The 23,673-nt window shown below is 37.4% G+C and overlaps 10 protein-coding genes across 10 annotated transcripts; 7 read left to right on the forward strand and 3 right to left on the reverse strand.

Annotated features, from left to right (window-relative positions):
- Nucleotides 1-239: 239 nt before the first annotated feature.
- Nucleotides 240-1,197, reverse strand: GCK72_010191 (uncharacterized protein; the record flags this gene model as incomplete). The annotated part of the gene is made up of 4 exons (XM_003104017.2): nt 240-390; nt 463-515; nt 561-668; nt 715-1,197. The coding sequence occupies 4 exons, from the start codon at nt 1,195-1,197 to the stop codon at nt 240-242; spliced, it is 795 nt and encodes a 264-aa protein (XP_003104065.2).
- A 275-nt stretch (nt 1,198-1,472) lies between these two features.
- GCK72_010192 (uncharacterized protein) lies at nt 1,473-2,223 on the reverse strand (the record flags this gene model as incomplete). Its single annotated transcript, XM_053727736.1, has 3 exons — nt 1,473-1,577; nt 1,792-2,120; nt 2,178-2,223. The coding sequence occupies 3 exons, from the start codon at nt 2,221-2,223 to the stop codon at nt 1,473-1,475; spliced, it is 480 nt and encodes a 159-aa protein (XP_053587313.1).
- A 609-nt stretch (nt 2,224-2,832) lies between these two features.
- On the forward strand, nt 2,833-3,913 carry GCK72_010193 (uncharacterized protein; the record flags this gene model as incomplete). Its single annotated transcript, XM_053727737.1, has 4 exons — nt 2,833-2,934; nt 2,985-3,116; nt 3,161-3,313; nt 3,389-3,913. The coding sequence occupies 4 exons, from the start codon at nt 2,833-2,835 to the stop codon at nt 3,911-3,913; spliced, it is 912 nt and encodes a 303-aa protein (XP_053587314.1).
- Nucleotides 3,914-4,476: 563 nt separating this feature from the next.
- On the forward strand, nt 4,477-5,356 carry GCK72_010194 (uncharacterized protein; the record flags this gene model as incomplete). The annotated part of the gene is made up of 2 exons (XM_003104039.1): nt 4,477-4,602; nt 5,090-5,356. 2 exons carry the CDS (start codon nt 4,477-4,479, stop codon nt 5,354-5,356), a joined length of 393 nt encoding a protein of 130 aa, XP_003104087.1.
- Nucleotides 5,357-5,553: 197 nt separating this feature from the next.
- GCK72_010195 (uncharacterized protein) lies at nt 5,554-7,723 on the reverse strand (the record flags this gene model as incomplete). Its single annotated transcript, XM_003104085.2, has 5 exons — nt 5,554-5,854; nt 5,967-6,494; nt 6,887-7,198; nt 7,246-7,529; nt 7,577-7,723. 5 exons carry the CDS (start codon nt 7,721-7,723, stop codon nt 5,554-5,556), a joined length of 1,572 nt encoding a protein of 523 aa, XP_003104133.2.
- Nucleotides 7,724-8,025: 302 nt separating this feature from the next.
- On the forward strand, nt 8,026-8,604 carry GCK72_010196 (uncharacterized protein; the record flags this gene model as incomplete). Its single annotated transcript, XM_003104124.2, has 2 exons — nt 8,026-8,169; nt 8,347-8,604. The coding sequence occupies 2 exons, from the start codon at nt 8,026-8,028 to the stop codon at nt 8,602-8,604; spliced, it is 402 nt and encodes a 133-aa protein (XP_003104172.1).
- Nucleotides 8,605-8,822: 218 nt separating this feature from the next.
- Nucleotides 8,823-10,906, forward strand: GCK72_010197 (uncharacterized protein; the record flags this gene model as incomplete). The annotated part of the gene is made up of 5 exons (XM_003104137.2): nt 8,823-9,048; nt 9,124-9,893; nt 9,939-10,388; nt 10,435-10,566; nt 10,613-10,906. The coding sequence occupies 5 exons, from the start codon at nt 8,823-8,825 to the stop codon at nt 10,904-10,906; spliced, it is 1,872 nt and encodes a 623-aa protein (XP_003104185.2).
- A 3,026-nt stretch (nt 10,907-13,932) lies between these two features.
- Nucleotides 13,933-14,333, forward strand: GCK72_010198 (uncharacterized protein; the record flags this gene model as incomplete). Its single annotated transcript, XM_003104014.2, has 2 exons — nt 13,933-14,085; nt 14,136-14,333. 2 exons carry the CDS (start codon nt 13,933-13,935, stop codon nt 14,331-14,333), a joined length of 351 nt encoding a protein of 116 aa, XP_003104062.2.
- An 836-nt stretch (nt 14,334-15,169) lies between these two features.
- Nucleotides 15,170-18,343, forward strand: GCK72_010199 (uncharacterized protein; the record flags this gene model as incomplete). Its single annotated transcript, XM_053727738.1, has 8 exons — nt 15,170-15,284; nt 15,330-15,493; nt 16,262-16,457; nt 16,503-16,622; nt 16,672-16,757; nt 16,804-17,523; nt 17,573-17,891; nt 17,949-18,343. 8 exons carry the CDS (start codon nt 15,170-15,172, stop codon nt 18,341-18,343), a joined length of 2,115 nt encoding a protein of 704 aa, XP_053587315.1.
- A 593-nt stretch (nt 18,344-18,936) lies between these two features.
- On the forward strand, nt 18,937-22,952 carry GCK72_010200 (uncharacterized protein; the record flags this gene model as incomplete). The annotated part of the gene is made up of 10 exons (XM_053727739.1): nt 18,937-19,122; nt 20,818-20,912; nt 20,959-21,061; nt 21,109-21,172; nt 21,234-21,322; nt 21,371-21,623; nt 21,719-21,809; nt 21,859-22,080; nt 22,287-22,779; nt 22,833-22,952. The coding sequence occupies 10 exons, from the start codon at nt 18,937-18,939 to the stop codon at nt 22,950-22,952; spliced, it is 1,716 nt and encodes a 571-aa protein (XP_053587316.1).
- Between the last annotated feature and the right edge of the window lie 721 nt (nt 22,953-23,673).

A 23,673-nucleotide genomic window follows, 5' to 3' on the forward strand; every position in this document is an offset into this window, starting at 1 on the left:
AGGAAAATCAATGACATACTGATAAAAAGGGACTGGTGCAGGAATTTGCGACTGGTCAAAATCAGATCATATTGATGAACAGTGCATAAAATGAAGCAAGCAAAACTTTTATGAATGTGAAACGAATACAGATGAAACACTAGATGACTTATTACCTATTCAAAGATCGCTAATGAGCATGTTTTAAAGATCTTCTGAAACGAAGACATTATTGAATATGTGAATCAGAATAGAATTAATCATTTTTTCTTATGCTGCTCCGTTGAGGAAACATTCTGTTCGTTCAGCTTTTCATGTTCCTTTTGAAGTCGTTGCACTTGTCCCAAATGAGCTGTTGTAGCATGTACACTGTTTTTACGACTAACACTACGGACTCCCAAATGACGATAACTGGAAGTTTAAAAAAATGTTGAATTAAGTGAATCATGAGAGAATCCTATCAAAAATATAAACTGAACTTACCGATACCACTTTCTACCAAACATTGCCTTGTTCAACTCGTATTCTGTTCGGACCTGAGATCATAATCTTACTTTCTCGATTCTACATACTGTACTGACTTTGTATTCTACTTCACGAGCAGTCTTCAGCTTTCCCATTCGTCGAAGTGTCCAGAATGTTGCTTGGATTAATAGAAGGGTAGTCATATAACGAAATGGCATAGCAATCTTTGAAAAAATAAATAAATTTTCGGAAACTAATAAAAAGACACACCTTGTATAATATGAGTGAAACCACTACAACACCAGCCGTTTCAGGAGTATTCTTCACTTTTTCAACAATTGCATCTGGCATATGCATCCATTCCAAAAGTGCAATCACGTCCACACCACTTTTTACCACCAAATACAATGCAATAAACCAAGCAGTACAAGACGCAGCATGAGCTGGTACAGCAATGTACCAGTATCTCTTAAAGTAGTATTTGACTTTTGCAAAAATACTTTTTGGCGCTTCTTCTGCTTTCATCTGCTCAATTTTTGCTGTTTTCGCAGCTTTCTGTTCTTCTGACATTGTCATTCGGAAGAACTTCCATTTCTGATCAGCATTTTTCTGGATTTGGTTGTTCTCATTCGTCTGTCGAGTAATATGCAGAAATCTCGAGTTTGAGCTCGAAGGGTGTTGATATTGAAAGCAACAAAGACTGCGGGAACAGCACGATCGCTCAGCTCTGACTATGGAACGAACCAAGAGCATTCTGAAGTACCAATTTCTCTCTGTTTTCTTCAAATGCATAAGTACTCAATCGGGTATTCTAACACTTTGTTATGTCTATCACTGACATAATTTCTATCACCAAGAATAAGGTCATAGAAATTTATTTACTATTTAAAAGTGCTATGTAAAATACATGAAAAATGGGTCAATAAATTACATTTGTATATAAATAAAACAGTACGAAAAAACAACCCAGCACATTTAAAATTTGTGCATCAACCAGTAATTGCAGAAAATGATAAATTAAACTATATTCAATGAACAAGTTCAGTCTTTTGGCGAATAGCTTGATAAAGTCCAACGATAGCGAGGATGATGGCAACAGTTTCCGAAGAGATTGGTGATTTTGTTGCGAGTCCCTGAATTTTATAATTATAATTGTGAGATGAAAACATTTTCAATATGGTTCGTAAGACAGGTTCGATTTCAAACATAGCTCCGAACATTGCGATAAAAAATCTCAAATAGTTCGAACAGGTATAAAATGTTTTTTTTTATAACTGTTCAGTTTATAAACTTCAGTATAAAATTTTTCATGTTTTCGTTTGTTAATAAAATTTGAATAAAACTTACAGTGTGGTTTTGTTGAATGGTGATGAGTGGATTCGTTGATGGATTCTTTTTGTATTGAGCGAGACCTTCCTCGTCGAAAATGTTGATGTTGAAAACTTGAGCTCCAGCGGCAGCGTGATCGAGAGTCCAGGACACTTGATGTTTAGCTGTCTCGTCAGAAACTGAGACTGGAATGAGACGGCCATTTACTACAGCAGTGTATTGAATATTTTTGGGGTTGTTACTGCATTGCAGAGTGAATTCAGTAATGAAGGTGGTTTTGTAATGGAAGAACCCGTCGGTGGTTGAGAAGGATGAGGCCGAGTACTTCGGCGAATCGCATTTTGTGCCTGAAAACAAGTCAATTGTTATGAACGTCACGATACAAATCAGTATAATCAACTTACAAAGAGCCGAGGCAACTAAGCAGAGTGCGACAACGGTCTTCAGCATTTTACCTGAAATAAATATATTTCTTTCAAGAATAAAAAACATAAATTATTCGAAATTCAAGGCAAAGGGACACTAAAAGATTATAAAAGAAATTCGAATGATATGTTGAAGCTCATAACTCCGTTTGATACACTGATAATCTTATTCAGTAAATCTTCAAAAATCAAAATAGTTTCGAGTTTTGATATCGGTGCACAGAACAAATGAAACATTGGAAAGTCTGAGGAATTCATGCGGAAAAATCAACAAAATTCTAAAAATTTCTTTTGAATACTAATTTAATCATCTTGTGTCCACCAGTCACGTAAATATTTCCACACAGACTCGCTTGGCAACAGGCCAGTTTGCAGTTCTCTCCAGGCCGTTGCGAGACCCGTGGGGGAAGAAACCCTATGCGCCTTTATAATTCTTTTGATGCCTCACGACAATCGATTTTGAAACGCTCTCAAAACCTTTTAGAAATTATAGTTTTGTTCATTCCTGAAATTTAATTCAGTAACAGATACTATATTCGAGTTATAAATCATTTACAATGCAAAGAACCCCTCAGCAATAGCAATATTGACTTGGCTCCAGAGTAGAATGTATTCTCGATTTCCAGATAACAAAATGGCTTCTAGTAGCAGCGGCGGCTCACCCGAAATAAAAATCCACAACGTCTATTTGTCGAACGTGGAAGAAGAGTTTGCCAAAATAAGGGGTTTCGTTGAGGTGCGCCGCAGACCTGAGATAGTATTTACTATAAATGAGCAAATTTTAAGGATTACCCATACGTGGCGATGGATACAGAGTTCCCGGGAGTCGTTGCAACGCCATTGGGAACGTTCCGCAGTAAAGAGGACTTTAACTATCAACAAGTTTTCTGCAATGTTAATATGCTGAAATTAATACAGGTAGCAAAAAGCACGTTGTTAGTTATATAAGTGATGCTACTTAGGTTGGCTTCGCGATGGTCAATGATAAAGGAGAGTTGCCTCCCACTGGCGATGTATGGCAGTTCAATTTCAATTTCTCGTTTTCTGAAGATATGTTTTCACATGATAGTGTAGAGATGCTCAGACAAGCCGGTATCGATTTCAATGCGTTGCAGGTAAGAACTCGTAAACGAATGACAGTAATATTGACTGCTCATTTTTGGTTTAAATTCAATAATTCATTTCTTCAGCAAGAAGGAATACCGACGGCAGTTTTCGGCGAACTTCTCACGACATCCGGGCTAATTACAGATCCACGGATTACATGGCTCACATTTTCCTCAGGATACGATTTTGGCTATTTGTTGAAGAGCATAACTCTTGGCGATCTCCCTAAAGAAGAATCAACATTCTTTTCGTGTCACAAAACCCTGTTCCCTACCAGCTTCGACATAAAAATTCTTCTTCGAACACCTAATTGTGCGTCGGCAAAACTGAAAGGAGGGCTTCAAGAAGTTGCTGATCAGTTGGATGTGAAACGACAAGGAATACGCCATCAGGCTGGATCAGATGCACTACTGACAGCTGCTACCTTCTTCAAAATCAAGAAACAATTTTTCGGAGACAACTGGAATCAGATTGCTCCTCTCATATGCGGTCATATGTTCGGACTTGGATCATCGCTTTCTCTTTTCCACGCTTCCGGGTCTTCAACACGGCTGGGCGAAGATCCAACGCAAGGTCTAAGTGGGATTCAGCAACAAGTAAATGCCTAAACCACGTTGAAAAGAACTCGCCGAAAATGCCACTTTTTGAATAGTCTTTTCCATTTTTTTCTCCTGAACTGGTGTGATCTCTTCTTTTTCTTCTTCTCATGTGTCTATTTCCTTGTCGAATTTTGGTCGCATTTCCATCCGTTTCACACCCAAATTAAATTAAAACATTACTTCCAATTCTTCCCCACCAAAAAATTTTGTTGTAAATTTCTTCTGTTCCTTTACCTATTTCTAGTTGTGTCTCTTTCTCTCCATCTCTCACCCAATTTTCCCTAATGTTCACGTCCTTGCTCTGTGGTTTTTTCATTGTTTTCTGGCTCTCGTTAGCTTAATAGGCTAATCTAGATAGAGATGACTGGAAATTCGGTTGGTTTTTGATTTCCAGCAGCTAGGATCGGAGCCGTGTATCTTTTTATTTTCATTTTTTCTCTCCCTATGCCCAAAAAAATATAAACTTTTAGAAACATACAAATCAAACATTCGTCTTTTCACATTGAAGTCATGCAACTCTTTATTTACCTGGACATGCTCATGTTAAACAATATAAGCTCTATTTTAGCATAATGCCGAGTGGTGGACAAAGAAAGCACACAATTTCAAACAAAACGCGCAAACGCCCTGGAAAGGATTTAGATCAAATTCACGATGATTTGAAACCTGAAAAGGCTGCCAGACTTCTCCAGCAAGAGGTATGAAATTACCGTAAAAACTGTAATAGAAGCGCATGCGCCTCTATTTTTCAACCCCCTTTCGCAGATGCGCCTCTATTACAGGGGCGCTTCTAATAGAGGTAGAGGGCCTCTATTTTTGAACCTGTTCGTTCGCCTATTTTTTTCAACTTTAAAGTGATCAATTTTCAACCAAACTAACACTTTCTCGGACAAAATTACACGAAAATTCCCAAATTTGCAATACTTTGAACGAAAAAGTTGGGTTTTAGTTGTGTTATTTCACGAATTTTGAAAAAGAATGACTGAAAACCAGAAAAAATATTCGAAACGTATTAAGGGGGCGCCTCTATTAGAGGGTGCGCCACTATTTTTCAAACCGCTTTTTAAGGTGCGCCTCAAATAAAGGGGTGCTTATATTACAGTTTTTACGGTATCACTCAATTCTCAACAATGAAATGATTCGAATTGAAATAAGTTCTCAATAAATACGATTTATTTTTGTTAGGTGGACTACGATCTGCCTGGAAATGGACAGTTCTACTGTATCGAATGCGAACGACATTTTATTGACGAGAAAACTCGACAGCTTCATCGCAAGACAAAGCTTCACAAAAATAGAGTTAAAACTCTGAAAGAAGTCCCATATACCCAAGCAGAAGCTAATGCAGCTGGGGGATCAGGATTCTTCCCAGCCATAACAATGAAAACACGCATTCAACTTCCGACGCAGCCTGATGTTCCAGTTTCGGTTGAAGAGCTGGAGAAAAAATAATAACATTGTTGTTCCTTGTTTCCTGTTGTTTTTGCGCGCTTGTTGCCTATTGTTGTTGGTTAATAAAAATTGAAATTCATTCAATTTACATCGGTATTCAACAACGACAAACAACGGAATGAGAAGGATTGGTTTAGAGGTTACACTAAAAAAATAAAATAAAAATATCGAACTTAAAGTAAAATTATGCTCAGTTGTTACTTTGCCACTTCTTCAATCTTATCGGTGAATTTCTTTGCACCATCAGCACTTCCGAATCGAATCATCATTGTCGTCATTTCGGTTTGAGACGTTGGACAAGTCAACCGGATTCTTTCTCCTTTGTCATCGACTTTTGTAGCTTTCATAGCTTTGTTGCAAAGAGCATTGAGCCAAACAGTTCCTGTTGCAGTGGCAGCTCTGATGAGTACACTGAACTTTCCTTCATTATCTTTGATGTGAAGCATGCCGACGCCAAGCTTCGTGTATTCCTTGCCGGAGAATTTGAACACAGACACTCTGAAAATTAGAAGTTAATGCGAAAAATTGAAAAAAAAAACTAATTAGATGTTTCAAATAAATTGATCGCATATGTCTTTTTTACTCGTGATAAAATCTTTCAATTTCTTACTTGCTACTTAGCACTGCATCAGGTTCCTCGGCTTCTACCGTTTCGGCCTTAGGTGGGACGTATTCTGCTTCATCATCATCTCCACCATCGGGTTTTGATTGATTGTCCACTGCTTTCTGGGCTAATCCAGCAAATCCACTAAACATTGAGCCACCGGATGAAGTGCCACTTGAACCGAACGACAGAGGTTTGGATGTTGTAGAAGAAGATCCGAATAGAGAGGCCCCAAAAGATAGAGCAGCAAACGGTTTTGGGGCTGAACTAGAACCACTGTCGTTGATGTCTTTTTTCTGTTCTCCAAAAACTAATGGTTTTGTTGGATTAGTAGAAGCTGGTGACGCCTTCGTTATTCCTCCGAACGAGGGGCCAGTTGAAGATTTTGGAGCAGATTCTTCGATTGATCCAAATAATGACTTTGAAGCAGAAATTCCTTCATTTTTTTTGCTCTCGCTTTCGGTGATGCTGTTATCGTCCTTCTTTCCAAATGAGAATCCAGAAAATTTAGCAGGCTCTTTTGACTTCTCACCACTGTAAATTGAATGGTTTTAATTGAATTACAGTAACCCAAAAAATTTCGTTTCCATGATGAAACAACTGAAATTGATTGATGATGAACTACATCAACTATCCTATGTTCTCATTCTATCTTCATTTCTCAGTCAAAATTCAATTAAAGATCAGTATTTATCAACCGGAGCCGGTTTGAAAAGCTTTCTTCAAAAAGTGATAGTTATTCAGAATATTCACAATGAAAAAACTCGAAAAAAACACACACAAGAACCAATACAGTCTTGGTGAAGGCCCTCGACCTGGTGGACAAGTGTGTAAGTTTGTGTTTTGTCACGTTCCAGTATAGTTATGAATGATTCAAAACAGTATTTGAGTATAAAATCATTTTTAATTCAGAATTATGCACTCACTCTTTGGCTAGAAAAGCAAACAGAGATCCTCCATTGTTCGTTGAAGTGTTTCCTTCACTATTGCTTGTGTCTTTCTTAGTCCAAAAATCTTTACTCGGTTCTGGGAATTTGATAGTCGTTGCCGGAATGTTCACAGTAGAAGTTGAAGCCTGAGGCTCATTGCCCGATTTGAAAATCACAGATTCAGAGCCACCGAGTGGTCCTCCGCCGCGAATCGCACGTTTACGTGCTGTTGTTGGAGCAGGTGAGTCGAGCATTTCCTTCGACTTAGTTGACGGTGCTGGTGTTTCTTTAGCAATGACGGAAATATCACTGGAATTATTAAAGATACAGTTGAGAATAAACATTGGACACAGTACCCGAATTTTGGTGCGGAAATTGCAGCAGCTGGACTCGAGGCAGCAAAGACCGTAGAATTGACAATTTTCGGAGAATCCATATTTGATCCATTTCGACGAACAGCTTTTGCAATCTTGCGTTGGAATGGGTTTTCTCCCGAATTCTGGGATTTAGCTTCTGCATGCTTTGCTGCTGACTTAACGGGAACTGGTTTTGCAGTCATGGCAACAACTACATCGTCATCAACTTTATACATGACTTTGAGGTTTTTGACATGATCCATGTATGATTGCATCGTTACAGTCTGAAACAGTTATAACAACATGAACACTGAAGTAGGAAACGGCTTACAAAATCATAGTGGCTTTTCTCAGTGTAGAATCCATTGAGAACTTTCAGGAACTCTGCATTTAGCAGGCTCATTTTATCTCGAAGTCGGAAAACGTTCATCTGCTGTTCAGATGTGAGTGGAGCAGTGGTAGCATAATCAGAAGCCATTGTGATACGAAAGTGTTAGGAAGGTTCTCTGAAAATTGCGTTTGAATTCGTTTTTCGAGAGTGTGCGCTATTACGTGTGCGTGTTCACGTATTATGCGCAAAACTTTACGACACTCCCAGTGAGTATGCGCGCTTCTTGATACCTCGACCATTGTTTATTTCTCGGCGTTTGTTTTCCCCTTCTATTACAAAAAGTGTCCGAAAATGATTTCATATGTTCCGAGAATTACGTTGTGTTTAACCTAACCTGTTCCCGAGCTTATGGTGAAGTAATGAGCTTATGAAATAAGTAAATTTCAGACATGCTCCGAATCGCCGTCTCTGCTGCTTTTCGCACAGCTTCGGTGAGGTGTTTGAACAGCAATGTAGTTCAATCCCGGATCTTCGTTCCCACGGTTATCTCTTCCTTGAGACCGACACTTCAAATCAGACAATACTCCGCCAAGGTAACGCACGTTTTCACTTTTGGGGACTTGTGATCATACCTGGCTCTTAAACCTGAATCCGGGTACTTGAAAAAATGTTTCTACGTTCGAAAACATTCTTTTTTTAAATTTTAAACGATCTGGTGACACAAAACAGCAAACATGTGTGCATTTTTGATCAATCGTACCACTTTCCAGGCTCCCCTTACCAAGAAGACGTTGGAGGAACGAATCGTGTTGGTTCTTTCACTCTACGATAAAATCGATGCTAAGAAGCTCACAATGGATTCCGATTTCTCTAAAGATCTCGGTCTTGATTCTTTGGATCACGTAGAAGTAGTGATGGCAATGGAAGAAGAATTCGGATTCGAGATCCCTGACGGAGATGCTGATCGTTTCAAAACTCCACGGGATATCTTCCAGTACATTGCTGACAAGGAAGACGTTTTCGAGTAGGATCAATACTTAGATGTTCCTGTTCCCTCTATTTTTAGTTGAATAGACACTCCATATTTCTTGTTTTCTGTGGCACAGAGGAATTTTTGAATATCAATGAAGTTTTACAAAAAATTAATTGCTTGTACCGTTTATAAATGTTTCTTCTTTTGACACATACTTCTGAAAAAGCAACATAATTCAAATGAAATCATTATGATGAATATTAGGTTCAGTGGATGTTCGATCCGTCCAAATGGTTCGGACGAGCACCTTACCAACAAGTTGGTGGCGATACCGACGACACAATTGAGGTTGATCAAATCTCATTTACAAGTTCCTGTTCTTCAGGAGAGCATGAAGGTCATATAACAGCAAAAGATACAACAACCAACAGGGAGATAGGCCGATTGAATATGTCATCGAATGATTTGATTACATTTGATGATGATTTGAATATGCCTGGTATGTTAAAAAAGGATTATAGCGATCAGATCATAACAACTTATCACAGAGCTATAACCTATGTCTTGTTTACAGGAACATCTGAAGACCATTCAATTCTTTCCTCTAATAGCCCTGCTGCTTCTTCTCAAATATCAAACTTCCCTTGTCCCTATGAGCCATCCTGTTTGAAAGAGAGCACTGTCGTTCGAAACTCAATATTTTGGTTCACAGAAACAGAAGTGGATGCTTCAAAACTTGTTCTTCCAATATCCAATCGAGGAAGAGTTTGTCGATTCAATCATGATGTCGATGATAATCAATTAGAAACTATGTGTAGGACACTTCAAATATCAATGGGATTGTGTGAAAGAGCGCGATGGCTGAATCATCTAGCAACAGATCCGGTGATGTCTAAATTAGTTCGAGAGCTAGATGAAGAGTTCCCAACTCCATCGACTTCCTATGATGATTCAGAAAAATTCGAGGAAGATCTCGAACCTGCGAACCTTGAAAATGATTCAGGTTTTCAAAGACCTCCAGCGTCTTCATTCTCTTCCTCGACTTGCGCCGGATCATTTCAAACTATCGTATGTCCTTCAGGAACTCTCGCTGAAACATCCGAGATTATCGATGATACAATTCCGGATTCAACAATAAATACGTTTTATTCCGGAATGACACGAACAGTAGTCCCTGCTCGACGAGGAATTCAAGCTATTGAAATACGACGGAGAATTAATGAAACTTCATCAGCTGTTTGTTCTGCTATCATTCGACAGTCAGTTGATAAAGACCCACCCGTCGATAAACGAATGATAGAATGGATGAGAGGGTTTGCAGAAGTTGATACATGGATTCAAGAGGTTTGGAAAATCAAACCTTTATTTAGAAAAAATTACGAATTCTAGGTTGCTCCTGCCTCTCGTAAACATGACAAGTATTCTTTCGAAGTTCCTCCATTGAAAGAACATTGGGATCTCTCAGTTCATAAACAACCTGCTATTCGTCAAGGACTTGAATCGCAACAATGGAAATGTGCGTCTTGCCGACAATCGCTTCATAATCATAATATCAGCGATCGGGATACTTGTCCTCGTTTCTGTGATTATTACGGCCTCTTCTTCTGCTGTCTTTGCCACGGTGGTGAAAAATCAATCATCCCTTCTCGAGCAATCACACAATGGAACTTCACCGAGCATCCAGTATCTGATAGAGCCATGCGGTTTTTGCGTGCTGTCAGAGAGACGCCAGTATTCAGAATACGCGATTTGCCTGGTGACATGCTGAAAAAGAACAAAGCGTTACGAGCAGTCGTCGAGTTGAGACAGAAACTGAAGCATATGGAGGGTTTCATAAAAGTTGGTTTTTTTTTGTGAATCATAAGTAACTTCGTATCTGTTTCAGATATGTGTCGATGCTGCTACTCAAGTATTTGAATTTGGCAATTTAAGTACTATGTTTGCTAGTCTTGATCGATATCTACTTGAGCATGACGATCTGTTCTCCTTGAATGATTTACAAAGAGTATATAACAAGGTAGGTCATCCAATTGAGCCATTTCAATATATATATTTTTTTATAGGATCTGCTTTCTCTACTAGAGCCCCTAGCTAAAAGAGGTCGTGAACACATTCTTCATTGCAAACGCTGTCGTTTGCAAGCCCCCGTGTGTGTTCGTTGTAATGATATGACTGATCGTTTGTTTCTTTTCGAAGAGCGAGCAATTTCTCGATGCGATGGTTGTGGTCAACCTTCCCATTCTCCAAAATGTCCAAGAAGAGATGTACCTCGTGATACACACTGTCCAAAGTGCGCCAGACTTAAAACGAGATCTGCCAATGGAAGGTCTTCAAGAATTATTGGAGATGTGGTGTAGATACAGTTTTATATTCCGTTCCAAATACTACGGTTGCTGTGCAATCATTCACGATTTCTCTAATTTTATGCAGCTTTCAATGTTTTCATTCACTTCATTCTGTAACTTTCACTTTTCACTTTTTATCTATGCAATGTGCCTTTTTGCCTGGTTCCGTATTATCTTCCCAGTTGCTCCGAAACTGCACCCGTGATTTTAGACATACATATTTAAGATTTACGAATATTTTTATTAGTACTATTTTTAAAATGATAAATATTTATTTGATCTTTTCAAACGTATGATTTCTGACGTTTTCATCCAAACTTCAACTGTTTATTTCATTTTATTTCGTTGGTTAATGAGCCGATACTTTGAAAAGTGTTTAAATTTTTACTCAACGTTGTGGAAACAATTTCGCAAGAAGTTGGTATTCAGTACTTTTCAGATGTTTCTTAATTTTCTCATTTTCCATTTCACTTCAAGCGATACGACAATTACCAATTACTGAATTAAAAGATTCCTGTTACTGTTGTCCTGTATTTCGAATGTGTTATTTCAGCACTCAACACTTCTCTGCCATCAATTAAAAAAATGGGGAACGTATGTCTTTTACAATTTGAAAACTTGATTGAGAGAATTTTCTCTGTAGAACTTCTGGACATCGTGGTCTCCATCCCAGCGCATTTTTTCTATTATTTGGCCATTGATTATCCTCTACCTGTTAATGAAGCTGTTAATTGAAAAGGTAGAACTTATTATTTGAAATCAGTATAGCCAGAGCCTGATTTTTAGCGATTTCTTCTATATCAGAGGGAAACTCACTGATGATGAAAACTTGAAGTTTTTATATTTAACTTGTGTATAATGAATATCACCGTTCTTGGATATACAAAAATATTGAAATTTATTCAGTTCTGGTTCAAATGGAAAACATCGTTTTCAGATGTGGGGAGGTAACCGTGGTGCTGTGGAACGATTCAAGAAAACTAATGGCGATCTGTTTGCTCAATTTGAAAAACGCTCCAACCCAGATCAACTGATAAACAACCCGAGAATTGTGAATGGAAACGAGACATCTCAACAAATCGAGAAAACATTCTGTGAAATTTTGGAACTTGATTTGATTACACTAAAATGTGAGTTCAACTAAATTTTGTAAAATTTCAAGCTGAAATACTGATTGAAATTATTGTATTTAGCACACCTGCAAACTGATCAGTACAATGCCTACACTGTCCTCTGCGCATTCGTTTGGCGAGCAATCAAAATCAATAATGGAATCAACTGCATTACTGAACTGATCAAGGAAGCTTTTGATACTGCTGAAGCACTTGATGATGCCTATGAAGAGACAGGAGAAAAGGGGGAGCTATTCGGTTTGCCGTTTTCTGTCAAAAGCAATTTTTATGTGAGCAATTTCTTTATCAAGTTTCAATACATTTTATCGGTTCAGATGGAAAACTATGACGTGACAGTCGGTTTGGCTAAACTTCTAGAACAACCGAAAACAACTACATGTCCGATGGTTAAATTCTTATCGAAACAAGGTGCGATTCCATTCTGTCTCACTAACGTTCCGCAAGGTCTCCTGTCATATGTCAGCTCAAATCCGATTTATGGAACTACCAAGAATCCTTGGGACTTTTCTCGAACTCCTGGAGGGTCTTCTGGAGGAGAAGCGGCACTTCTTGCTGCAGGTGGAACCACTTTCGGAATTGGATCAGATCTTGCTGGAAGTTTGAGAATTCCAGCTGCATTTTGCGGTCTTGTAACTTTGAAACCGACTGAGAGTAGATTCTATGTCACGGATACACATGGCGGACTACCAGGGCGAGGAAGACTTGGATTGAGTTTTGGTTTTTACACAAAAACCGTGGCAGAGCAAGAGTTTCTTCTTCGTCAAATTGTGGGAAATCCTGAATACCTTGAACTGTGTCCTATGTCTTCCCCAGCTGAATTGAGAGATACAACGTTGGACATAGACAAGAAACCAACGATCGGATGGTTTGTAGATGATGGTTTCAACCCAGTTGTCCCATCGAACAGACGTGCAGTTGAACAAACAGTGGAACTTCTTCGAGCGCAAGGCTACAAAATTGTGGAAATCAAGATGTCGGAAGTTTCTGAAGAATTTCCACCTTTCGCTGTGGCAAACATGCTTTTTAGGGTAAAATATTCGAAAGCTTAGTAATGAACATGAGATTCAAAATTTTAGAATGTGATGCCCGACAATGGTGCATACATGTCAGAAATGTACGGTGGTGAGCAATACGACGAATATATGAAACTGTTCATTCGCCTTGTTCGAGTCAAACAGAACGTTCTGATCAGCTGGTTGATTCGATATGGAGCGATGCCCCTAGCGAAGTTTCTTTTTTCGAAAAGACTTGCATGCATTGGAAGTGCATACAATTCGGATTTGGCAGCTTGTCGGCAAAATCAGGAAAATACAGATATTTACAAATTACAATGGATCAGATACTGGAAAAGCAAAAACATTGATGCATTAATTTGTCCATCCTTCATAAGTAAGTGAATCATAAAATGACAGTATGCCTTCAAATTGTATCATATTCAGCTCCTGCTCAACCGTTCGAATATCCAGCCCAGCTATCAACCGGGGCATTTATTACTGGACTCTTCAACATGCTTGATGTTCCTGCTGGCGTTGTACCAGTTTCTCCACACAGGGTCATAGAGTGTCCATATGAAGCAACTGCGCTCCAAAAAAATTAGCGTTAAATTAGCGCGAAATTCAAAAAATTCATCCAAAAAAATTTTTTTTGTGTATTAAAAATTTGTATTTTTCTCTTTTTTAATGAATTTGATATTTTTTTGTGCAAAGTTTTCTCGAAAATAGCGAGAAAAATGGAAGAAAAGCTAGCTTCATTCGAAAAATTTGACTCCCTATCGTTCGTCTTACTGTACCCACGTTATACAAAGGCCGCATTATGCTGATCGGCGACTCAATTCACAACGTGCAAGTTGTGTGCAAACGCGCTTCACTGAGCTTCCGGTTTCGCGCGAAAATAATTTGAATTCATATGGACAAAATTTTACCCTGTGCTCCAGTCAACCAAGATGATGTTGATCTTTTGAATGATCCGGTCGATGGGTTCCCCTTGGAAGGAGATATTATTCTCAGAAAACAACGTGATTCTGCTCAAAAATCTGTTGGTTTACCAAATGCGGTACAGGTATAGAAGAACGAATCCGAAAGAAAGAGTTGAGAGTGTTTTTATTCCAGGTTATCACTCTTCCAAACTGTGAAGAAATGTGTCTTCGTGTTATGAAAATCGTTGAAAGTGTCAGTGTCGGGGTTCAACGTCTCCAATGGAGATCAGAGGAAGACAGAACGGAGACTATGGATGAAAAAAATACACCAGCTGGAGTTATCAGCAGTCACGAGTACTTCAAACGTATTCCACTTCATATCTCAAAGTGAATTCACTCCCCTGAATCTTTTGGATATTCCATTTTTCCACCATTTCGCCTTACCTACATGTAATTGTACTTAAATATTTTAATTATATCTAAATTTCTAACCAATTATTCGCCGATTCCTCTCATTATTGTTGTATTATCATCATTCCGATTCTGTAAAAAAGTTTCAAGGTTTGAAATCAGATTAGTTTAATAACCGGAAATCTGACAGGGAAGGTTCTCGAACCACAAAATATTGCACTACTGGCACAAAACCAAAAAGTAAAAAATCGTAGAATTACTTTCAGATATGGATCTCTTAAGTTTTGATATCAAACGATCTCGCCATTTGACAGATGTTCCAGTGAATTTTAGTAGGAATGAACTTTCAGAAATGTTAGGATATCGAAAAGTGGATGCTCACTTGGTTGGAAACTTTAATATGAGAACAGTTTGAAATGGATACTTTCAGATTGGCGGCTTAATACACATATTTGATGAAGTATCATCTAGAATTATATTTGAAAACAGTGGGATTGGACAATGGTTGGATGATGGAAGAAAAGAGAATCGTGGAGTTAGTAAAACGTGTTTTAGACGAGAAGGGGAAGAGGAAATATCATGTGGGATACCAAATATGTCTGGAAGTTCAAAGGAAAAATCAGAAGAAGCAGTGAAAAATTGGACAGGTTCGATGGTTCGTTTTGCATATCAAAATGTTTTGTTTCAGAACAGTCGCCTCTTATGAAATCACTCGTTTTGTCACCAATGGAAACGGTACTTTTATCAGTTGACTGGAAGATTTTGAATGTCAGACAACAAGAAAATGTTCTCACACACCAAGAAATTTGGAATAAAATGAAAGACTATGATAATAAGTCATCACATTTTGGGAAATATTATTCAATTTATCGATATCTGAAACTAAATGGATGGACTGTTGCAAGTGGACACACGTTTGGATGTGATTACTGTAAGAAACACGTTATTTTTCATTATCTTTTATAATGTATTACAGTAATCTACTGTCTAGGTTCTCAATTCTATCATTCATCTGCTGGAGTTCTCATTGCTGATAATATCGATCCTCAACGTCTTCTGACCTTAACTCGAATTCTCGCACATAATAAAAAGGCGTTGATAGTGGCAACAACTGAAAGAGATGTGCTGAATTTCGAGGACGTAATTAGTGTTGAAGTGAAAGTAGTAACAATGAAAACCTACTTTTTGGAAAGAGACGTGGCGCAAATTTCGAATCGACAAAATGAAATTTATGAAGTAAAATTAACCGATTGATCTTGTCCTTGTTATGTTTCTCTTTGTTATGTTTTGTTGATAATTATATTTGAAACTTAATACATTTTTGAGTTTTATATAAATCTGTGAATCTATGAAGTTTACCAAGACAAACCTCGGGACAGATATATACAATTTCATATTTTTAATGAACTTCTGAATTTCTAATCTGCATTTATAAGCCTCCATTCATTTGCAATGCTCTTTTTAAAATTCGTTTTTATTCTGACTCGTGAGGAGATACGTGAGGAGATTCGTGAGGAGACCGTTCGAACCAACCGATGACTCCTATTCTAGTTCACGTCATTCAATTCCCATTATCTGAAAATCGTTTATAATATATAAATCGTACTCTCATACAATTGCCCACTCGACTCCAAAAGTGAATCAGTAACCGAGAATTCATAAAAACACGTTCTATTCAGGTATTAGGTCTATATAATCTCTTTTTTGTTCCGATTTTTTCATTGTTCTGTCTGAATAATATTCTTGTCTGAAAAATATGAGTTGTCTAGGAAGATTTTTGATAGGTCTCCTAGTTTTCATGTTCTATTTGGCAAGTTTACCATTTCTAATATTGTATGCAATACCTAAAATATTATATGAAAAGGTAGCAATTTTCTCACAAAGTTGTCTCGAATTCAATGTATTCAGTGTCGAAAACCATCCAAAAAACTGCGTATTCGAAATTTTCGAATTCGTCAAACCGACGGATTCGTTGACTTCGAAAATAGAACGTTGCCTGCCAATTTGCTTCACAGTGAACGAATAAATGGATTGAAGACTACTGCAGCAGATATTGAAAATACTTTTCAAACGATTTTGGCTGTGGATTTTCAGACTTTGAGAGGTTCGGTTCATTCTGTTTCGTAGCTATACGTTTCATCTGATTCAGCTTTTCTTCAATCGGAAAAATATACTGCATATACTGTTTTGAGTGCTTATGTCTGGAGAGCTATCAAAATAAACCGTAAGATTAACTGTATTACAGAAGTAATCAAGGACGCTTTTATAGGTAAAAAGTATCCTTAAAGTTTTTTCTTTAAGTCGATAATTATTTTTAGATGCTGCTCGTCTGGATGACGAGTATCGAGGAAAGTCTAAACCAGCACTTTTTGGAATTCCGTTTTCCGTGAAAAGCAATTTTTATGTAAGAAAGCATTTAAAAATCTTTTGAATATAAGAAATAAATTCAGATGGAAGGATACGAGGCAACAGTCGGATTGGCTAGTCTTTTGGAGAATCGAGAAACATCGACGTGTTCAGTTATTCAATTTTTGAAAGATGAAGGGGCGATTCCATTCTGTCTTACGAATGTTCCACAGGGTTTATTATCATATATCACATCGAACCCATTATATGGAACCACCAAGAATCCGTGGGACTTTTCTCGTACTCCTGGAGGATCTTCTGGAGGAGAAGCGGCACTTCTAGCAGCTGGTGGAGCAGTGTTTGGGATAGGAAATGATCTAGTTGGGAGTCTCAGAATTCCAGCAGCTTTTTGTGGTCTTGTGACATTAAAACCAACTCAAGATAGACTTCACGAAAGTTCGATGAATCCAGGTCTTCCCGGAAGAGGACGACTTGGATTGAGTTGTGGATTCTTCACAAGAAATGTGGAAGATCAAGAATTCCTATTGAGACAGATTGTTGGAAATCCGAAATATCATGAGATGTGTCCATATTCTACCCTTTCTCCATTGTTATCCACGTCTGATCTGAAAGAAGAAAAAAGAAAACCAGTTATTGGATGGTTTGTTGATGATGGATTTGGAGCTGTTGCACCATCGAATCGCCGAGGAGTTGAAGAAACAATTAGTAAATTGAAATTGGATGGTTACGAGATAAAAGAGTTCAAAATGAGTGAAATCGATGAGAATTTCCAGCCAGGTGTAGTTGCAGATATGCTCTTCAGAGTGAGTCATTCAGCCAACTGATCCAGATTCTAATGACTTCTTTTTTCAGAATGTAATGCCAGATAATGGAGCTTACATGTCGGAAATGTATGCAGGTGAACCATATGATCGTTACATGTCTCATTTCATTCGTCTCGTTCGGTACAAACAAGTATTTGTTATTCGATGGTTGGCTCAACACGTCATTCTTCCTCTTGCTCAATTCACTCCATTGAAATCAAAACAAGTTATGTGTCTTGGAAATGCATACAATGCAAATCCGAGTTGTGTGAGACATAATCAAGAGAAGACAGACGCATTCAAGTTGAAATGGATCAAGTATTGGAAAAGTTTGGGAATAGATGCATTGATTTGCCCCTCGTTCATTAGTGAGTTTCTCTTTTTAAGATTATTCTGAAAATGCGTTCAATAATGTATATTCTCAGCTCCTGCTCAACCGTATGAATATCCAGTTCAACTATCAACTGGAGTTTTTATAACTGGCCTATTCAATATGCTTGATTGTCCGGCTGGAGTTGTCCCAGTATCACCAGTTCGTGAAAAAGAAAACGACACTTTTGATTCAAGCGGAGATTTTGTTTTGAGTCTTCAATCGAAAGCAATGAAAGGGACAACTGGAATGCCGAATGCGATTCAAGTCGTTACATTACCAAATCAAGAGGAAATGTGCTTGAATGTGATGAAGATAATTGAAGAAATGAGTGAAGGTGTTCAGCTTTTGAAATGGAAATCTGAAAACCAAACAATTTGGACAAATGGAGACAGTTTGGAGTGTTTCGAAAGAATAGACAAGAAAAAATCTAATGGGAAAACGGTATAATTCTAAATTGTGTTTTTGTTAATTTTCTTTTCATAATTTATTTCGCATTCTAATTTCTAATGTACAGTTTCGATTTCGAATAAACCCATAAAACAATTCACACTACTGACAAGAATATCTGAATTGGAATATGTGAAAGTCTTAAAAAAGAAAGTCTTTAAAAAATGAATAGTTCTAGAATTCGAAAAGTCAGTTTTTTTTTCATAATACTCGACACAGAATCCCGCAGAAAAATGGAAATTATCTTGGAGTTGGGTCCAAAAATTAGATTATTCTGGATGTTGATAGCTTTCATCATCCTGAATGACAGTTTGTGTTTCGATAGAGTGTGTTGTGAATAACTCATCAAACTGCAAATTTGAAACATGTTTTAACTCGAAATCCGTGAACTACGTGACATTGTTCTTTTTTCGTTTTTCCACTATTTATGTTCAATTGAATCAAATAAACTTCAATTTCAATTCGACTTCTTACAAACTCATTTCTCGACTCGTTTTCCCTAACTTTCATTTCACTTTTCGCCTCCGTCTACTTTGCAGAAAAAACACGGTAAGTCAGGGCTGTGTGGAGTCAGTAGAATACCAAATATTCAGATGGATATCAGTGATATATCTGGAATCCAATTGGCAACCAGTCCATTACCAAGAACAGCCATTGATTATAACTCATCGTTCGAAGAGTCGCCGGCGAAACGAGTGAAATATTCTCATGAACTCACCAAATCATTTGACGAGAAACTCAGTCAAACAGTCACTCTTGTACTCAGAAACAATGAAGAAGTAGGTCATTATCTAGAATAATTCTTAAGAGACAATCTCTGACTGGCTCGAGCATAGGCCTACAGGTCATGTTACACATAAACCAAAGTGATCCGTTCCGGCTGATTTTTTGATATGTTACTACCCCAAGAATTTTAAGATTTTTATACCATACCAGATTAGGCTCCGCCCCCTTTGAACTACCTAAACGATCGATTGAAGTTGAAAAATGAAAATTTTTCTTTCGAAAGATAGGATCAAAATCTTTTCAGAAATGAATTTCCAGCCTTATTTTGTGCATTTTACAAGATAACTACTTTTTTCTAGCTCGCCTGCATCATATAGAAAAAATCACTTTTTTGAAAAAATTGTCAATTTTTTCATGTTTTTTGGATTTTTCGGCTGGTCGAAGTACTGTGGTCCGAAGCAAACTTATGATGGTAAGATACGTATTTGTGTTGGCTATCTGAAAATATAAAGACTTTCCCCAGATTCCACTGTCAAGGTGAGTTATGATCAAAAAAGTGACTAAATTTGATGCATTTCGACGTACCCCCCTCCATGGTAAAAAATGGCTGGGTGACGAAAATTAAAAATATATCTGATTTGAGTTATTCAGAGTTAGAATAGTGCTTACACAACTTTTCAAACAATTCTAACCATGTTTCAGTGAGTTACAGACACCTCCTCCATTTTTTCGAATCAAAAAGTTTGAGCTCTCGTAACTTTTCAGATTATTACTCAAAGTTAATGAAACTTCTGGAAAACAGTGAAATATATTTCAAAAACGCAAGTGAATAGTTAAAAGTTGATTACAAAAAAGAATGCTGCCATTTCATACCCTAGAATACCTCCCTATCGTAGACACATGAAGCTATCATATATGATATGAAACGAAAGTTGAACAAAACGACAAAACTTGACATTTATTCATTCATTTGCGTTTTTGAAGTATATTTCACTGTTTTCCAGAAGTTTCTAAGATTTTAAGTCAGAATTAGGAAAGTTACGAGAGCTCAAACTTTTTGATTCGAAAAAATGGAGGAGGTGTCTGTAACTCACTGAAACATGGTTAGAATTGCCTGAAAAGTTGTGTAAGCACTATACTAACTCTGAATAACTCAAATCAGAGATATTTTTAATTTTCGTCACCCAGCCATTTTTTACCATGGAGGGGGGTACGTCGAAATGCATCAAATTTAGTCACTTTTTTGATCATAACTCACCTTGACAGTGGAATCTGGGGAAAGTCTTTATATTTTCAGATAGCCAACACAAATACGTATCTTACCATCATAAGTTTGCTTCGGACCACAGTACTTCGACCAGCCGAAAAATCCAAAAAACATGAAAAAATTGACAATTTTTTCAAAAAAGTGATTTTTTCTATATGATGCAGGCGAGCTAGAAAAAAGTAGTTATCTTGTAAAATGCACAAAATAAGGCTGGAAATTCATTTCTGAAGAGATTTTGATCCTATCTTTCGAAAGAAAAATTTTCATTTTTCAACTTCAATCGATCGTTTAGGTAGTTCAAAGGGGGCGGAGCCTAATCTGGTATGGTATAAAAATCTTAGAATTCCTGGGGTAGTAACATATCAAAAAATCAGCCGGAACGGATCACTTTGGTTTATGTGTAACATGGCCTGGTGGCTTGAGCGAGACATTGTCTCTTAAAGTAAATTCAGACCCGAAGAAGAAAATTATTAATTTTCAGGTAATTGTCGATCGAAGCCTTCTGTCTCACTATTCAACATACTTTCGTGTCTTGTTCTCCAACGAATTTCGTGATTCCAAATCTTCAATTCATAGGTTTTTGGTCAGTTGCGGACTCTCATGTCTACTGGATTTCTTACAGAATTCGTCTAATTTCGGCCACCGATCTCCATCTCTTACTCACAATTCTGAGGGCTTCTGAACAGGGAATCAAACCGAATATCAATGTACAAAAAGCTGTTGAGGTGACTTGATTCATGACTATACCTCAATCATTTTCACATTTTTTCAGCTCCTTGAACCAGCCGCCTACCTTCAAATCGGTATTGCTCTCGACTATATTAGTGATGTTATCTGTGCAAACTTGTCACATGAAAGTATGGTTTTATTCTTGATATTTCTCAGTTTCCTTTTCAGACATCATTAAAATATTCCGTCTTGCACTTCTCTATTACACTCCACTGGCTGTAAGAGTCTGGCGAGCAATGATCAGACAATTTCAGACGGTAATCTGATCTTTTTGTTATACAAAATCTCAGAATTGTGTCTTTCAGATGTTCAGCACGAATGTATATTTGACACTAAAAGAGAATGAACTGATGGGATTACTCACGGATAAACATTTAAATTTGAAGAGTGAAGACGAAAGAACTGTAATTGTCAATTGGATCAAACACAACTCTCCGCTTCAATCCGATAAAATCGTTCAATTCGCTCAGAAGAATTTCGCGAGAAGACCACAACCAGATGCCACGAAATATGAAGTTATTCGCAATAGACAGCCAATTGGAGCTATTGTTTCATTCGGTATGTTAACACCGTTTGATTTGTTTTTGAACACTCAAGATCGACAGTAATCTTATCTAGAAAATATTTGAATTCAGAAATATGCGAGTTTTCAGGTGGATGGGCAAGTCGAGGAGTTGCCCAGAAGATCGAGGTGTTCAACACGAGATGCGACCGCTGGCAATCCTGTAATTTTGATTACGATGTGTAGGTCACTGATTTCTCATCCGCTCTACTCATTTCTTATTATTTTCAGACCAAATATTCGTCGAGCTTACAATGGAATCGAGATCGTCGACGATAAACTTGTTGTCTTTGGCGGTTTCAATGGATTTCAACACTATCAAACAACAGTTGTTTTCGATTTGGCAACGAAAAATTGGAAGAACGGAGCCAACATGCATGATAAAAGATGTTATGTGACAGCAGCAAAAGTCAAAGATTCTCATGGAAGGCAACTCATTTATGCCTGCGGAGGGTTCGTTGCTTCCTTTTTTTTTTGAAAGTATTCAATCAGCAGTCAGTATTACTAATGGAAAAATTAATGATTACTAGTCTGGAAAAAGGTAACAGTTCTGTATATGGAATGTTTTCGACAGACGTAAAAATTATTGTCTGACTGTAGGCAATAAAAAACTTATCTTATTTTTTCTGCCTAATAGGATAAGTTCTTTGTGTTTTCAGAATGAATGGAGTGTCTCGTTTGAAAACTGCTGAAATATACGACTACCACTCAGATCAATGGACAGAGATTGCCAATATGTCACATTTGAGATCAGATGGAGCAGTTGTGACCGTAGACAATAAAGTTGTGGCAGTCGGTGGATTTGATGGGAGAAATATTCATTTCGGCGGAGAAATTTATGATCCGATAGTCAATGAATGGCATGCTCTCTCGTCGAATATGAGAACTCGTCGAACCGGTTGTACAGCTGTTTCAATAATGAATCACGTATGTATGGTAATTGGAGGATTCAATGGAAACAAACGACTTGATACTGCTGAAATATATGATATAAGAGAAGGTTTATGGCATCCAGTATCTGTTATGCACAATGCAAGATCCAATTTTTCTGCGTGTCCAATGGATTATTCAATTTATGTTGCTGGTGGATTCGATGGTCAGTCAACAACAAAAGAATCAGAAAGACTAGATTTAAGAACCAGAAAATGGCAGGTTTGTATTTCTTTGAAGGCGTTCTTTCTCTCTTTCAACCAATTATTTTGTAGGCTCTTCCTGATCTGGCTGAAGCTAAATCTGCTCTTCGTATGGTATCACTAGTTGATCATCCATTTCTCGATGAATTATTCAATATTTCCGAAGACGATGATATTGTGACAAGGTGGTAACAGACATCTCCAACGACTAACACTAACCTCCAAAAGTCTTGATCTTCATCGAACGATTGAAGACTGACTGATGTATTCTTGTAAATATTTGAATGAATGAATTCACTCTCTTTTTCTGAAGTTGTTTCATCTAATTGAACAAATGTTTCTTATTTATCCTGTTATTATTTTTCATATCAATTTCCGCCAACTCATTGGCGTCATTTTGTTTTTCAATGCGGTCAGAACTATCGGTTATCAGTAGTTTTTTTTGTTTTTGACATTCCAATTAGGTTCCTGGAATATCAAGAGTGTCAATCGTGAGTCATTCCAAAAGAATTTATGACAACAAAACCACAAAAATGGGGACGATAAGTTGAAAAAGTAGTGGATTAAAAAATATACAATGTCGTTGTGTTTTCAGTCTGAAAATACTATTTCGGTAGATGTTTTCATTCTAACAGTAGACTTTGAGTATATTTATCAAAAATTAGAGTCCTTACTCTTTTGAGACTATATCAATTTATGAACCTTTCTCATCCAGATTAATAAAAATATGAATTGGGAAAGGGGATTTATACGGATTATGAACATTCTTGAATGAGCAATTCGAAGAATCTATGTTCGAAACAAGTCAATTTCAGCTCATCATATATTTTTCTTCTCTTCCCCTTTCTTTATTACACCACTATTTCTCTTTCATTCTTGTCAGTTCTCTTCTCCAAAACGAGATTGTATTTGT

Source organism: Caenorhabditis remanei, chromosome III (assembly GCF_010183535.1).
Source record: "Caenorhabditis remanei strain PX506 chromosome III, whole genome shotgun sequence".
Lineage (NCBI taxonomy): Eukaryota > Metazoa > Nematoda > Chromadorea > Rhabditida > Rhabditidae > Caenorhabditis > Caenorhabditis remanei.